This window comes from Achroia grisella, unplaced genomic scaffold (assembly GCF_030625045.1).
Source record: "Achroia grisella isolate CSIRO2021 unplaced genomic scaffold, CSIRO_AGI_Agris_v1 utg874, whole genome shotgun sequence".
NCBI lineage: Eukaryota > Metazoa > Arthropoda > Insecta > Lepidoptera > Pyralidae > Achroia > Achroia grisella.
In genome coordinates, this window is record NW_026713051.1 from 3,444,017 (window position 1) to 3,462,587 (window position 18,571).

The 18,571-nt window shown below is 29.2% G+C and overlaps 1 protein-coding gene across 1 annotated transcript in view; it reads right to left on the reverse strand.

Moving 5' to 3' along the window:
* The window catches only part of LOC131853109 (otoferlin-like), a 73,452-nt gene that overhangs the window by 43,171 nt on the left and 11,710 nt on the right, over positions 1-18,571 (reverse strand). Inside the window, exon 2 of the mRNA XM_059203925.1 lies at positions 671-1,008. Within this exon, the coding sequence (XP_059059908.1) occupies positions 671-1,008 (338 nt within the window). The remainder of the gene's footprint in view (positions 1-670; positions 1,009-18,571) is intronic.

Genomic DNA, 18,571 nt, shown 5'->3' on the forward strand with positions numbered 1-18,571 from the left:
ATTCTCTAAACAGTTATAAGTGTTATTACAATCTTTATAGCTTTATAAATACCGTTTATTGGGCAAAATTTGTTACTCAAGAAAAATAATAGGAACACGGCTTAATGTAGAATGAATTATCTATTTCGTTTAATAAAATCTTTAATTTGTTTTAAATATTTACATTATTATAAAAATATAAACTGATCGAGGCTTGATATTATAAAAAAGTCTTAACTGTCTTATTTCGTTTACTAACACGGTTTAAACTTTATTTCTTAGCATGGCAACACATGAGTGCACACTGTGAAGAAATTGAGATTGTTTTTAAGCTTTTGCTTTGAATGTGTTCGTTAGAAGAAAGAAACAACATTTGACATGTGTTATTATTTGACAATGGACATTGTCTTTAATTTTTGTTATTTTACATTGTAAAACTTTATGTTGGGCTAAAAAGGACTCGTATCCAGAGCCGTAAAATATTAATAATAAAAAAAAGGTATACCAATATATAGTATATAAATAACGGTTTGTTATATGGGTAATAGTATGATATACTCAGTAGTCAAAGGATCTTTATTTACGTACAAGAACTCACATCAATGCCAATTGAATGAATTTAATCTAATTTACTGGAATTAAGGACGTTTTTCTAATTACGATATTGAAAGCGCTGGGAAATAAGACTTACTTGAGGAGGCGTTTTCCTGCAATCTTAAGCTTGCGAGCTCTGGATTCGTCGCTAGATTCTATATCAACTACCACTTCTTTGTTTTGTAAAGAACGCTCCAAGTTCGCTATATTCCGCTCTATGTTTTCAAGGGCATTGTCATCATCGATATCAGACTGGGCATCAGAACTTTGAGAGTGTGGTCCTTCTATAGCAATTACGACAGAGTTACAAGACCCATGAGCCGATGATTGGGCGTTACTTTTAGATGGAACAATTTTGCTGGGACCTGCTATTGCTACTGGAATCCTATCACGAACTCTTGGTGGTATGTAATACACCTCCATATCCACGTACACCTGCGGACAAAAAATATGCCATCATTTTCAACATACATATGTCATAGTGTACTTACTTTTGAGACCAATTGAAGTAGACTTTGTTCTAAATCATCATACATACATGGTACGGTGGCAAATAAAAAATAGTAGTAGTAAAAGTAGAGACTTTTGAGTGCTCTTTTTCATCCGCCAGAGTTTAGACTTTTTATAAAAAAAAGGATAATTATATTTGGAGTACATAATTACTAAAAATACCGTTTGGTACTATTTTTTTACTTATACGTTTTTTACTTATAGTACGTGTACGTACTACGTTTTATCTTTATTATACGAGTCAAAGCTTGTAAGCCTATCTGGGTTTGGAACACAATCGACTGAAGTACTATTCTGAAATACCATTTATTTAAATTTGAATATTACTAAAATTTAAATAAACAATATTTTTCTATAATAAATTATTGATAATGCCATTAAATAAGTAGGTATACATATACGAATATGACCGCTATTAGATGAGGTTTCGATTTCATTACATCAAAAGTTATCCGTTTGTTAGTGTTCGAAGTTTGTTGGTTTGATACGTAAATCGTATAAATAATGATTGTAATATAATAAATAATGGATTATTTAGGAGTGGAGTTTATAAATGGGCTGACGATTAGTTGATTTCAAAAGTTGATATTCGGTGAAATTCTCGGTTAATTGGAATGTTACTTAATTAACAAACAATTTAGAGAAAGTTTTCAGTAAAAGCATCAATTAGATTAGCGATGTTTATTGTAATAGAAACTAGTGGCTGCTTTATTTGTGTGTATGAGCTAATGTTTCGTATTGCGTTGTATTTTGGTTAAACTTCCGATTCACATTGAGGTTATTACTAAATTAGTATTTTAATTACAAAAACAATTACCAAACATATATATTATAGATAGAAAAAATAAAATACTAGAATTAATATGTTAAATTTAAATAATTTAATATAAGAAATTATTAAAAACATTGCTGAACTTTACCTGTCTAGGTGGGTCTCTCTAATAATGAAAATAATTCATAAATATTTAATAATTCATAATTTGTACTATTTACTATATACATATATAGTACAAATTATTGTTATTATCTCTTTTAATTATTTTTTTCTGAGTTGTAACATATTTTAAAAAATATGTAAATAAGGATAAAATATAGATAACATTTGTAATATAAAATATGTCACGCGTTTCAAGTGTGGATTATTGTTATTATTATACTACTGTATCTTTTTTCATTAGTGTAATTGTTATGCTGATACTTTAGAAAAAAATGACTAGGTAACTGATAAAGTTACCAAGTACCAATGGTATCGGAAATTAATGATCTGAAATCTAGATTTGTTTAGTTTCGAACTTTCGTCAACAATAACAACCTCGATAGATCAAATGTCTTTGAAATCATTAGCCTTATTTGATAGAAGTCACAACATTTTAGGATACGAATATTTATCAGCCATTATTTCTTACGATTTGTTCTTAGATTACAATAATATTATTATTTATTTATCTCGTAGAAGGAGAATTGTTACTAAAAGGTTTCATCTATAGTTACTAATTAGGTAACAACAATTTGTCTCAAAGCTTACCTACGAGTACATAATCTGTTTTGTATAGGGTAATATTTCGAGTCTATCTTCTCTTATAACTATGTATTTGTAATTCGAATTTTAATCAAAATAAAAATTATGAAATAAAAATCTTAAAATTGGTTAGTTAAAAAGAACCAGAATATCTTTAATTAGTGACGTCCGAAGCCAGATTTTTGTTAATACATATCATAAGGCGGGAAGAATTCACCTCTTGACTGCCTTAGAGAATGTATTGCAGATATTCGTAATCTTGATACATCCTATGTTTAGCCAAAGAACTTTGCTACACTGAAAGTGGGTCAGTGGGTCCCAGGCGAAGAGCTTATCATCATTAAAATTCAGAGACACAGCCGAAGGGCATTTTTACATTGTTTAGTTTGGATTCTAAATACCGTGCGCGATTTGTCTGTATTATAACCTTAAAGTGGGGTAAATTAAAATTAGAGAACACGGAAGGTATTACATTAAAAGAATAATATAAAATGTACTGAGATGAATTCACCTTTTAATATATAACGATATTAAGAGACCACAGCCGTTGCTATTATACTTCACAACTTTCAAAATAATCTCAGCCTCTTATCAAATTCCTACAAAAATTCCTTACAGTTTCCTCTTATATTCCTTCCGGGAATCTCCACATTCAATATCATGCTGACATTTTAGTGAAAGAAAATTAAATGAAAAGGATTAAGAGTACGCTCTTAGTAGCTAGCAGTTTAAATAGAATATTTTGAAGATTAAGTCCTGTAGAATTATTTTTAAAAGATTTCTTTTATTACTTTTTCATAATCTTTGATGTAGGATCATAAAAGTATTAATATTTATTATAATATATGATATAAACAAACTTTGTTATAATATAAAATCTAAATACGTTTTTGTTGTAACCTAATAGTGAATGATATTTAAGATATAATTTAGAGCATATTATGCAACAATATTGAATTGAAAATGTATAATAAGGAGAAATTAATAATATACCAATATGAGGAGTACCGTTGAATGAGCACAAAGAGCGACCTTAATGTAATGATGTTATTAAGGTAATTATACTGCATTGTGGCTGGCAGACTGTAGTAACAAAATTGAAAATAAATACTTCTGATATTGTAATATGAATTCCATGTTACCTACATTGAATATTTTATATTTCCAATACACATTTTGCATACAGATATTCAATGCAAGTATTATACATTATATTTAAATGGCAGAATGTACGTTAAAATATTTCAATTTATATGAAATTATTTATCGTACCTCCTACAGAAGATACAGATCAGTTAAATCAATTATTATGTAGAAACCTATTATTTTAATTAACAAGGAAAGAGGTAACAATATGTTAACCCATCGAATGGCGACGAGATTATATTTTCATCCGATCGAGGTAAAATAATAAATACATAAATATGGGGTTAGTATATATATTATAAGGGTATACTGTACTCAAAGCAATGATAGTATTCATGACACTGAAATAACTTCATAAAGATTTATAAAGCATATATATTTTTATTTCACTTCTTCACAAATGATTTTGTTAACTTACATTATAGATTATTGACTAACCTAGCTACCTGTTTAGTCTGGAAATCAGAAAAAATTATGTCACTTTGTATTTTGTGACTCTGCTAGCTTTATTTCTATGTTGAGTGATGTAGGTTTTTTTAGCTAAACCTAATTTTACAGAAAGCTTTCTTCCTTTGTATTGTTATTTTTATGAACAGTATTCTGTCTGCCATTTCCTTACAGATAGAAATGAACTTTTCGTAAATAACTCAGTCCCAGTGGAGCTCTAGTGTGAACATGCCGTTATTCTGACATTCTGATGGTAACTTCTGGGATAAGAATTAGAATAACCTTGCTTTTCTGCTGTATTTGCGACATGCATGCATTTTATTATTCGAATGTGTATAAGATATCAATACGACAAATGTAATATTATGTTATCTGTGCTATTACAAACTATTGTTCGATATATTCATCGTGATTTCCTAATTTAAAGTTTTAGCCCATTTATTCTAGATAAATGGGCTAAAACTTTATCCTATGATCCTTACTGATTTTGTGAGTTAATTTAGGTTTTTTCATTTATTGTTGTATTTGTAATTATTGTTAGTTTTATAATAATTACAAATAAAAAATAATCAGGAAACGGAAAAAAGTTTGTTAATTTTATTTGACTATTACTTGTACGTCTTTATTCATAAGGATGTCAAACCGCATATTAATATAAAATATAGTATATACTTCTTATTACTAGTGTCTGAAATCTGAAGATAATCGTGTCCTGATGCAAATGGAATTTGTATGAGGAATATCCTCAGAGTATTTTTACGTTCGACAAAATTGAACACGTAGACAACAAAGTAGATTGCGTTGCAAAATACAAACGATGTATTGAAATGGAATGGCTTTTCTATCTCTTTCTTTCACGTCTGATGAATATACCTATACAATTTTGTGTGCTTCACATATCACATACCTTTGAAAGTTTTAATGACGAATAATTCCCAAAAGTGCAAAGAGAATTATACAACTTATTTTTTTCTTTCTATAATTCTGAAAACTATTATAATATACTAGCACCATTGAACTACTTAAATATTTGTGGTATCAATAACTTGACAGTTGACAATGACATTGATTTTAGTATTAGTTCTCAATATATATTTATTTCAAATTTAAAATGTATAATCTTTTACGACACCACAATGAATATATATAAGATGTTCCTTTTCATATCTACTAAGTAAGTACTAGCTATGGCAAATAATTTAAAAAATCTTATGCTTATTGAAAACATTTCGGATGTCTTTTGGGTTGACTTTGTTACCGTATCTGACTCGCGTAATTGAAGTCTTCAAATAATATCCAATCAATACTGTTTTAACTCCATCATAGGCTTGAATCAAATTAATAATTAAGTTGTACTCGGTTTTAGTCCAATGTAACGAAATGAAATATGAACGACCATTGGTCTGTATTCTCTGCAGTGTTAGTGATTTAGATTTTATGCATGCAAATTGATGACGAACAGTCTTGATGGTCTCATACTAGCAATCAACTGTCATATATTCCAATTTGAATAGTTTAGTTTTACTAAATTTCAACGAGTAAAGATATATTATATAGAGATACTATTTATGAAATATGTGTATATAATAACCAAGTAGAATAATAATAAAAATATTTTGTTTAAATTGCACAATTAATGTCCCATAAATCCTTATTCCTTACTAATATTATAAATGCGAAAGTAACACTGCCTATCTGTCTGTCTCGCTGTCACGCCAAAACTACTGAACTGAAATTTGTTACATAGATAGTCTAGAGCCTGAGAAAGGACATGGGCTATATTTTAATGCGACAAAAGGATTTAGAGTCGTTGAAAGGGTAGGTAAAACGTCGTATGGAAGTAACGTAGTTTTTCTTGCTAGTAATACATAAAGGTACACATTCATAAATATAATGATATTGGCTTATTAATGAAAGCAAGCTTAATAATTAATTGTAATTATAAATTCACATAAATAATTTTCTAGTTAGGATTACTTATGTCTAATTGAACTAATAAATACATATTAGGTATATAATATTTATTGAATAACATACTATGATAATATAGAAGTATACGATGCACAAAGTATCGAAGTATGCATGTTTCTCCCAACGAAGTATAAATAAAAAAAAATTAACTTTATTTCTGTATTTTCAATGCATATTATTTATTTAATATTATAATTGTTTAAAGCCAAATATATGAAGTTATTTCCAATACACAGACGAATGACTACAGGCGGTAGCGTCAATTATATAAAACACTGTCCAAGTAATTGTAAAATATAATGAAATTTCAATTCTCCTCCATTTGAAGATGTTCTTTATACTTAAATCTGGCGGCAGATACACTATTTAAGCAAAGCTTGGGCTCAGCCGGGAAAGTTGAGACATTTGTTACTGCAGCTGTGTCAAAAGTTTCGCTGCTTAATATAGTTAATGTCTTTATAAGTAACATTTTTTGTTTAAGTGAAATGGCAAATAAATGGTGTTCTAATTGAAAATCTTTTTTATTTATAATATTATTGGCTTAGTGATTTATTATTACGAATTATAAAATAATACTAATTGAAAAGTGAGTACGTAAATTCTTGTTTTTATCAAAATATCGACAGTTAACAATCACAGGCATTTGTAACAAACCCCATCTGGTATGATAGTCGGTATTTTTTATGTTTTTAATAGCACAAAGGACATCACATCACACACACGTCCGTTTCTCATGAGTACAGTTTCTATGAACTAAGATATTACTACTCTGTAATTTGACTGTAATAGATTCCCGTTCATTGATATTCTTAATAAAATACAGCTGGAAATCACGTTGCTGGCAGGAGGAATTGGGAAGACAGATACTCATAGATGGCTTTGTGACTCTGTAGGAAACTAAGGTGCAGGTTAATATGTCATTATATAATATGTGAGTAATTAAAAAGATCTACTAAGTATATAAATTTAAATAGAATAAAATACGATTAAATTACTTTATTTTTAGCACTTCTAAACAGTTTTTTGAATGTATAGACAAATTCGTAATGGAAATGGAGTCAAAAAGTACGGACAAGAAATTTGATCATACAACTTATAAAGCAAGTTTGTCGCCTGAAGGCAAGACTGAGACCTACAGTCCATATTGTTATTCATATACAAAATTTTGTATGAAAACTCACGATTTCATAATAATCTACATCGCGTTAAGTATAGTTGGTTATTTGTAACTTATCTGATTTAAATTCAAGACACGCGCTCATCAGGATTCTCTTATCATATTACTGTGTCGTCTGGACAACTGGAAGTCCTTTGTGATTTAGCTTTAGATTCTTGACAAAGCTTGTTCTTACTAACTAAAGTGTTCGTACTTACCAAAACCACTACAGAGGATAATATGGATTTTTTTGGAGTTTCTTACCTCTGTCATCTTTAACGGCTCTAATATCATGTTCTGTAGTTTACACATTCATTTACTTGTATTTTTATCTAAAGATGTATGGTCCGGTTTTTTTTATTATACATTCCTTAAAGTAAATCGGGAATAAGATTAAGGTCTCATCATAATGAATATAAAAAGCTAATTGTATTTTATATGAATTTAATATTATATATACTACTTATTAGCAAATATTTATTACCCAGAATAAAGCAATTATTATTATATCATTCTTGATGATCATAAGAAATATACAGTTTCATTCATATTTCTAATGTGTTTATAACAATAACATTTATCTAAAAACAATTACCGGTAAACATGAAAATATGTTTTCAATACAGTTACCCTTATTGTTACCAAATTACATGAAATAGATTTTTTCAGAATAGATTTATAAAACAACTGTAAATGTATATAGGTACAGGTGCGGTATTATTTCATTAATACAATTATTCTATCAGTGTTGATGTATATGTGAAAGAATTTCAGACAATATTAGGCTAGTAAACCCCACGGAGTTGCAATAGAGAAAATATAACTATATATAAATATATAAGTAAACACGTAATAAATAAACAAATTACTAGTGTTTTAATCATTAAATAGTAATCCTAAATCGTTCATAATAGAATTACTTTAAGATCAGTAATAAGAAATAATACTAAAATAAATATCCAAATCGGTAGAACTGACGATGAAATAAGATTCCTATGAATACAAATATATTCTATTTCTTACTTACATCGTTTGAAATAGTAGAAGGACGTTTGTTACGTCAAGAATCATTGAAAATATATATTATTTTCACGAAGTACGAGTATAATGTGTTAGGATTTACAATTTTAATAAAAAACTAGCCGACCTTGTAATCTTTGTTTGCCATTTAAATTAAAATCGCTGTTAAAAATAGAGGTTAGTCATAGAAGGGTAAATATTTATTTTTTATTGCTAGAAAAATAAAAATATTCGGATGGACAACCCCTATCACCTTAGGGCTATGAAAAATAGATAGTAGCCGATTCTCCGACCTACTGAATATGCATATAAAATTTTATAAAAATCGGTCAAGCCGTTTAGGAAGAGTATATTAACTGAAATTGTGACACGAGAATTTTATATATAACAGATATATGTGCTTGCCTTTCCACATTATATGAATATGGACTAACTTTACAGTTGGCAGATACCTAATTATATGAGTGAACCGATACAAACTTTACCTATCAAATCCTAAACGACAAACAATGTAGAACAACCATCTAACTTCAACTACGGGATATGAACGAAGTGGTTATTAGTTAGTTCAATAACTATTCAACCAGTGTTATAGATCAATAGGTACCTATCTCTAATTGTGAACTCTCGAGCTGGTATCACTTCCGATATGACCGGTACTTACTCGTACCATTGTGTGTTCTATGCTTCCGATACGAACAATGAACGAGTCCATTCCAGCATGCGTCTATAGACGCAGTACAATTACGATATCGAGATCACATCGAATAGACGACATTTGACCTTTTACGGCTTTATCTTTTTATTTATAAACCAGCTAATAGCTGTATGTATGTATATATTAGCTTAGCTTAGATTTACAAGCCCGCTTCAGTCTGTTTACAACGACAAAGATCTATGTTCCAAATATTGGCAATCGTCTTATTTATAACGACGTCAAGTACCTTTTGTTTTATATTGATAGTCCATGGAACTATGGTTTCATACCCGGTAATGTTATTCCCGTTACTCGGATCACAACATACAACCTAAACATAACCAACAATTTTATAAAGTAACTTGCTTGGTGACTGAAACAGTTATAGAGATATAACTGTAATCGATTTTACATGTTTTAAATTTATATGCATTTACGCAACAGTTCAGTTGGTTTACTAACTGTATTCAATTATTCTACGTGCCGATCATCGCTGTTAATCCGATTATCCGATCAAGCGCACGTTAAGCACGTTGCCGCTTGAATCCAGCATCGAGTAGCTTTATTTAATCATGCATAAGCCGAAACCCGCTTAATAAAGTTATGCATCGGAGCGATAGTGCTCTATTGCAGTCAGCTATCTTTAGATACATCTCTGATTAATGTATTAACGTTATTTAAAGCCTTCGATTATCTCTGCAATTCTCAGATCTTGACTGGTAAGGACTAATATGTAATTAGAATCAAATGTGTATTTAGTATTAAATGTAACATTAGGTATCTAAAAATATAAACTTATGGCAACAAATTTAAACTAATATGCACTCTTCCTTATATTATTTAATATTACATGTATCATTTTAACAAATGCAATAAAGATCATTTAAAATCCCGCTTATAATAAAAGTAGTTTTATTTTATATATGTACTTATAGTGACATATTTCATATAACAATTTTAACACCAATTAAATTACAATCTGCATGTTTTGTTCATGCGTAGGTACATAATTATTATTAATCGTAACTTATAGAATTTCGTGTCACCAGCGAAAAAATAAGTAGTTATTATTAATTTTGATTTTGAATTGATTATCTTTTGATTCAGCGGATCTTATAGAATATAATATGAATAAAACTACAGTTTACTTACGACTAAAAAGCAAACGTTACACAAAGGCGGAATGGCCCTAAAAGTCCAACTAGATGCCTGTTTGATAGCTCTCAACAACCATCCACTTTTATAATCGTGTCTACATGTGACTTTTACTTCTAATACCAATAGGGAATCTACAAAAGATCGAATTTGTTGCCCGACTGTTCGAGTGGACTGGTCAGGTTGAGAGAGGCATTATCTTTATATTATTGTATATAAACTTCATGCCCAATGGCTCACATAAATTTAGTTACACTTGGCAGTACTATCCAATTGTATTATCCGTTCATGCTTTTCACATACTAAAATTAGCTTAACGAGCTAAGGGGAAGGGGATTGTTAGTATTGTGGATTAATTACCCCATTGCTAGCAATGTACCATGTCAGGTTGACCTTCTCACATTTTAAATTTCTGTCTTTTCATGCTCACCTTATCATCCCCCAATGGTGCCCCGTAAACCGTTAGCGCAAGCGGGTGCAACATTATCATAAGAAAAAATACCCTAACAAGCTGGCCCGACTGACTCAAATTCTAATACACTATCAACTTCGAAGTGATATAAATATTATCACCTCATCATCAAATCATACATTTAAAAAAAAGTCCCGCCGCGTCCTTTATGTATGTTAGTGATAATCTCAGATTTGAATGAGGCTGTTATCCTGTAACTGTGATTTATGTAGATTTAAGATATTTCATTAAGAATTTGTATAAATTGGACTCTTGTACAATATAATTGCGAACAAATACAACAGCGTGTATAAATACTTTTACAGTGCAGACTATATTTGTTTACTCTGTGGTAACAGCCCAGTTTGCAGTTTACTCTAACTAGCCGTACTCACGAGTTTACAACCGTCCAATTAACAATGATTCCCACTTACTTGCTTGCAAACAATTCGGGTTTAACTTGTAAATAGATATTTCATGATTCATCCGAATTTGCTAAAACGTATCTATAGCAGTTTTTGTATTATTTTCTTCTACCACAACCTATGTATACGTAAATAAGTGGATACTTTAAATCTTACATAGTACTCTCATTAAATTTACATTTTTAACTCCCCTCATACATACACGCCAGTTCTGGAAGCTGTTAAATCACACATCAGATAACATGAAATTATGAAGTTTCATTAATAACACTTCATCATAATTTCCTGGAAGAAAGATTCAGACAGATATTTAAAATTAATAACTGTAACGAATTTCTCACCTAGTTAAGTACATTTTTGTAGCTGTATAATATTATTTCTATATAAGAATCACATCATTAAGCGATGCAACTCAACGCGTGCCCGAACGAGAATATTTTGCTATGATCGTCATAATGTTCTACGCCATCATCATAGTCATCATCATCATAGTATATCAAGTCAAGTATATTCATAATATACTCTACCAATTCTGCAGCCGACTAGATATTACAGAATACAGTCAATTGAATATATAATTAAATAAAAGGAGACGAAACAGTTATTGATTTTAAAATAAGAATTCAAATATAGGTATATAATTACAACATTACAAACAAATAATTTGGTAAGTAAATAAATAATAAATAAGTTGACTCTGCCACTTCATTTTAGACTATGTCATATTTTGAGTTAGCGAAATTCGATTCTATGCGATTTTATTTCAAAGATGTTAGGATCAATATACTGTATTTATTTATTATCTTGTACTATATTACGGTGGTACAGGTGTATAAAAGAAACCAATCAATCAACTTTGTACATAGAGGACAATGAAAATGAAAAACATAACAATGAAAATATTGTGTATGAGACTAAGACTTTGCGACATTTGGATACAAAAACAGTACTGAAAGATAACCTACTATGACTGAATTAACATCATGAGCAAAACCAAAAAAAGATGTTTCCTAGGATTCGTTAGCAGCGAAGCTTTCGCCGCTAACAAGCTCTCTGCAAACTAATATTATAAAAGTTTGTAAAAATTTTTGTTAATCAAGTGGATGCGAACAAAATTTTTCTCCCCTTCCACAAATGTAGATATCCTATTATAAAAAATACTATTCTTTAGTTCAGTCACATGTTAATTTTAATTAGTTCGTATTAACTTCGGTACTAATTAAAATTAAATATGGGTCAATATATATACAAGTATCTCAATATTATATAATAATATTGAGATACTCATATATATATTTATGTTGACATTAAATTAGTTCTAAAACCTAGAGTTTTCGATCACATTGTTAACATAATTAGATAGTCTATATTTATTTAGGAAAAGACCAAGCTTAATTAGGTTTATATACCATATTTTTAGAGATTTGCCGATAGTAACAACATTCTTGCCGATGTCTTGATTAAAATTTTCGTGGATACGAATACAAATTATTAGATTTGTAAACGTAAATGCATAATTTATTTTGAGTATAGTTTTGTTAAATGACTATTAACGTACAAATCACATCTATACAACAGTACCACTATATTGACAACTAACAATAACAAAAATTTAATTATATTATTTTGCAATAATATTAAAGTAGTTAGAATAGTATACATAAAAGTAAATTTAATAATAACACATAATAATAGAGTGCTCCGTTTTAGATCGGCCTAAATTTTAACAGATACACATCTTTTCTGTATCTGATATACACAGATACAAATACGAATATCCGACACATGGTAAAAGTAATTATTAGATGAATTAAATGGATTTTTGCTTCTTAGGTCCTGGTTCTTTAGGTCGATGTAAGTTCTATATAATACTGTAATGTATAGGACAAGTCTATAGTGCAGCTTTGTGAAGAGCACAAAGGCTATCTATACAAACATGCATTCCGACTTTTGTCCAACATTGTCCGCACGCCGAGAATCTCTGGCGACGTCACAAAGCGCAGCCTCAATTAATTTTCTACTTCGCTGCTCATTTTCTTCATTTATTCCTTATTTTTTTACCGCAATTTTCTTCCCATTAATGTCAATATTTCTTCAAATTTGGTTATAAGAAATGTAATAATTCATTGTGGAATATGTAGCGAAATCTTTTCATTTAATTAATTATATAAATTGATTAATGTATGTTTGACATTATTTGTTTTTATTTATACTTACAGCTATATGTATACAGTGGTAATATATCTTATGCTTATTAGAATATTTATTTTGTCGTATCTATTTTAATAATGTAAAGGTACTTTTATAAATGTTGTAGCATTACAAAACATAACATAACAACAACATGTTATGCCAGATGGGGAACCAGTCAGAGCCAGAGATTGCCAAATGTCGACGTTGAGATTTTGACACGTGGCAGGGGGCGAACCGCCGATTAATTTCTGGTTTGATGTCGCTATTACCTTCACTGGAGAGGCAGTCAGAAATATAAATTAAAAGCCTTTTTTTGTATCGGTTAAATTTGTTTCCTCGTAATTCAGAACAGTATAAACTATTAGGCTACGTATTTGAAAATATGAATGTTATTTACGAGTATACTCCATCTATTGTTTCTGAATATTTATACAAGAGAAATTAATCTAAGGATGCTCTTAAATTATTCTGATTTTGTCTATGTTGATCAATTTAATATAATGTTTGCCGATTTGTATTGGAAATAATTAACTGTACCTACCTAACGTATTATATATTAATTTATAATAATAATGTGTGGTATAAACCACAAAGCGTAAAAAAACAGCAAAAGCTGAGAAAATGTGACAAAAGTGAAAATAATAATAACATGTATAGTTAATAATTATAATATAATACATGTCTCAATGAAGAGTTTCAGTTTAAATCATTATACTTACTTTTTCAATTACATCCTGTATAAAAATATAATAAAACGCATATATGTATACATCCGTGAGAAATACCGTACTTCCCTTTGTTTGAAGTTACGATTAAAAATGAAACTGGTTTAAATTACCCAAGAGAGCGGATGCCGCTAGCTTTTATACTTTCGTAGATCTATGTAGGTGTATGACGTTCATAAATGTATAGTGCAAATATAAAACTGTATTCTGAAAAAAAGAATTCTAGTTTAAAAATTATTTTTAAATTGACCAATTATCTTTGAGTACAGCATTACAGCCTATATTGTTAAAATATTATATATTAAATTAACAAATTACAATATTTTCTTCACCTTTTAAATAGTGACATACTTCTAGATATACCTTTAAAATAATAATTTTATATTCTGAATTATGTGCTAATGTGTAATTCAGCTGTTGTATAAGTATATAGATTTTTATAGTATTAATTTAGTTTTTAATTATGCTAATAACGTCTATTAAAACATGTTATTAATTAATATGTGTCATGTATAAAAGAATAAACTACTAAACTTAATAAAAAAATAAAGAAAGAGTTACCTAAGTTTATATAATACAATAAGTAGGTACAAAAATGTACTTATTAGTTTACTTAATTAAGTATGAGATATTCATAGAAAAAATAGAGAAATGTATATAATAATCAGAAAAGACTGCTTTACTATATCGTCATATATATAAAAGTAAGTCTTAATGCATGTTTCCACCATGTATTACGTAGATTCCATGAGATATCGTTCTTACGGTCAATTATTTTATTAAAAAAGATTGTACAAATTTTTGTCTACGGTCCTCGTAAGAATTTAAATGTTTATGCCTTCATCACTATCTCGCGAAAAAAATCTACAACGCCGAAACATCATTACAGAGGTTTATCGCGTGGCCCGCCAACTTTTTCCATTAATATTCATGAAAGGCCAGTGGACGTTACATTCCTCTTGGCCAGAACTAAATTGGTGTTGGTTTAGTTAATGAATCCACAGTCGACGCTGGTTTTAATAATTAGTGTAATCATACGACTTTCACAACATTCATAATCTGTTGATACAGAAATGAGATCAACTCATAGCCTATTTGTGATGCTATTTTATGTATAAGTTTCGTTGATATCCTGTTTAGTACCAAGCATAAAGAGAAACACTACTACGATCGTGGGCGTCATGGTAACATCGAGAAGTTTTTATAGGAGGGATGGGGCAGGATATTTACATTATCCTAGAATCCTGCGCCATAAACGGTATACATACTGCTTTAAAATTATAAGAAATATTAGACCAGAGATGGGAAGCGTCCTGTATCATTTCCTAAATTGCCTCGTGTTTAATTTAAACCGACTTCTCATAGTGAACCACCCGCCGCGGCGAGTAGACTTTACCAGCACCGTCTTCTCCTACGTACAGTATATTACCTCTAATTTTAGTGTCCTGTATATATATATATACATATATAATATTAGATCCTGTTTATACGTAAATTAGGAATAAAAAACCAATTTATTATTCCAAGCTCTATACGATTATATACAAGTATTGAATATTAATAATATACACGGAAACGAAAACTACATAAGCAACGGTTTGAAACAAAACCACTATAAATGGGCTACATATGGGTCGTGATTGATTGATTGTATCATGATTAGATCGTTTGTGATATCGATAAAATAATACTGGAGGGAGACGCCTACATTTACGAGTAAATTAGCTAAAACGTTTTGATTGACATCAACACGAAATATACAATATGAACCCGTCCTTAGTAGGATACGTGTTTAGATATTGCGTGACATGTTCACTTTATGTATAAAGTAATTTTTAAATTCATTAGCGGTAATGTGTAGATATTAATTATAAATCACGCGTTCTATAGGCCTTGGTACAGGGTTGTTGAATAAATCTAGAGGCACGGCAAAGTCTTTTGAAGCAACTGTTCTATTTTTTCATATGTAGATAATAGTATATTATTTAAACCATTCGGGAATACCAGACTTCCATATAACTGACAAGAGATATAAATAACTGATTTCTAATGGTAATGTAGTGAGATTCGCAAAACTTTTTACAATGATAAATCTTGGTTGTGATAAATGATCACCTTTGATATACATTTGGGTATTATTGTTCTAAAATAAATTTTGTTAGTAACATTTTACTTAAGTTCCATCTACTATCTGATATTATCTATATACTTAAAAATAAATTATGTAGTAGTAGAAGTTGAAATAAAAAAAATATTCCAGAAAAAATGGACTACTGTTCTGTTAATTAAGTAGCTTGTAAGAGTATTGTCTCAGCAATAGCGATATAAAATACCGCAAAACATAGCAAAACCATAATAAATACTGTAGATATAATATATGTATGATCATCATATATGCGCATCTACAATCACAGAACCTTCACAGTATCCCAGAATACTACTAGAGACAGCGAGATCTGATTATTAATTCACATTCACTTTATAACCTGAAATAAAAGGTACATTGCCTTTGCAGATTCAGAGTAACTTGGCCGTTAAAAAAAACCCCTGTAAAAGTTGGTGAATTGACTACGAGTCTCTAATTAATAATCTTTGTACTAATAAAACCACGGACATATAGTCACTATATGAAGTCCGAGCTACCTCCCATTCTGGACCACTAAGATGGCAGGCCTCCCAACTTCGTAGTTTCACTGTTATATAGAATAGAATAGAAAATTTATTCAAATGAACTTCCTTTAAGCGCTTTTGAATAGTCATAGTTTTTTTTTTATCTACCGCTCATTCGATAAGCTGTCATTCCACAAGAATAACAAGCAAGAAACTTGCGTGTCGCTCTTTTATATACATATCTTGCTCTTTAACTGAAGCACTACATACAAAGCTGCTTATCGGCTGAAACTGAACTAAACATATACGAATGAAAGGAAAAACAATTTAAAGAAATTCAGTATATAATATTTTATTCGTGGTATGTTCTTTTCAGAAAAAACAAAGCAGAACTATTCTATGGTTGCTAATAAATTAAAATTAATTTCTAAGAAATAACGTGTTTTATTATTTGAATTTAGATGATAACATTCATTAGACGCCTAATATATATGTTTTTAAGGTTATTATTGTGCAGTATTTGAGTCTACGAGTATATGTAGAGATATGAAAGTATAGCATTATTACTGTCTGAGTTACCGCAAAATAATTGTAATTGTTATACATTCATGGAATAAAACACATATTAATAATTAATGAATCAAGAGCGCAACTATTCTTGTACATCTTTCATTCTAATATCATATTTACAAATGGCAAACGGTCGCTGTACCCTTCCTGACCCTTCGACATTACAGAGGTCAATATGTGAAAAGGTGGTGTATCTTATAAATTAATAAATAAAATATTAATACATATGTACATAAGCTAACTCCATAACTATTGTCCTATCGAATGGACGAACTGCTACCAATTGTGCAGGTTAAAAAAAATATTAAGTATTTTAAGAATTTCTAAAATTTTGCGCAATTTTCGTAATTTCCTTCTAGAAGTTTTCTTAGAAGGCTATTAGAAAAAAAAAAAACATTAAATATATCGATTAAATAGTCCTCAAATTACGCTGTAATGAAGGATTTATTTTAATATATATAGGTATGTATACATATATTGTATTTTGATAATCAAATAATCAACCAAGTTAAATAAGGTTACATTTTATTCTATAAAATACGAGACCTACGATCCTTCTTTCAATATTTTAAATAGCCCATCATTAAATTAGACAGTAATTAAAATGAGTGTTATGTATAAATTTTAGATACGTACTTGGGCTCCTGTGTAATTATTAGTTTTTTGCTCTTTTCCTTTTATGTCCCTGTCTTCTTTATCTAATTCGTTGACATTTAATTCAATCTATTTTTATACTATTTAAAGATATTTGTTAATGTTAAAAATATGTTGTTTAGTATTAGGTATTATAATACATAATTTACAAGTAACATGAAGTGTGATAATTACGAAATTATTATTTTTATTCTAATTAACAGAAAACTGACAAAATAATGTACTTATAGGTACATTAAATATAATGAAGGTACAAAATATAACTCAAATGAAGTGGTGTTCTACTTTTCTAACTGAATATTTTATAGGAGTAAGGTTTGGAGTTATAAAAAATATTTTTCCAAGCTTAAGATTAATAATCGAGGCAAGTATTTGGTGGTTAATCAATTTCATGATTAATAAACGAAATTTAATGGTGTGCAAAGTGCATTATGTAAAGTAGGCAGAAGAAAGCATTCATGAAATTATATAGACATTCATCTCAATTAAGTAATATAATTTGTTTTCAATGGTAAAGAATAATATTTGTATATTTTTATTCACTATCTAAAAGAAGATTGTACTGAAAATTTACCGATGAAATCCATTAATAAAATATATTTTAATTTATTTTAAAGATGTTCATATTATGAGACAAATCTGTAATCATTATAAAAAAGTTACATGAAATCATAGTTGATTTTAAATGTAGCTAAAATAATATATAAAACTTATCAGCTATACTGATTGTAGCTATACAACACTTTAGT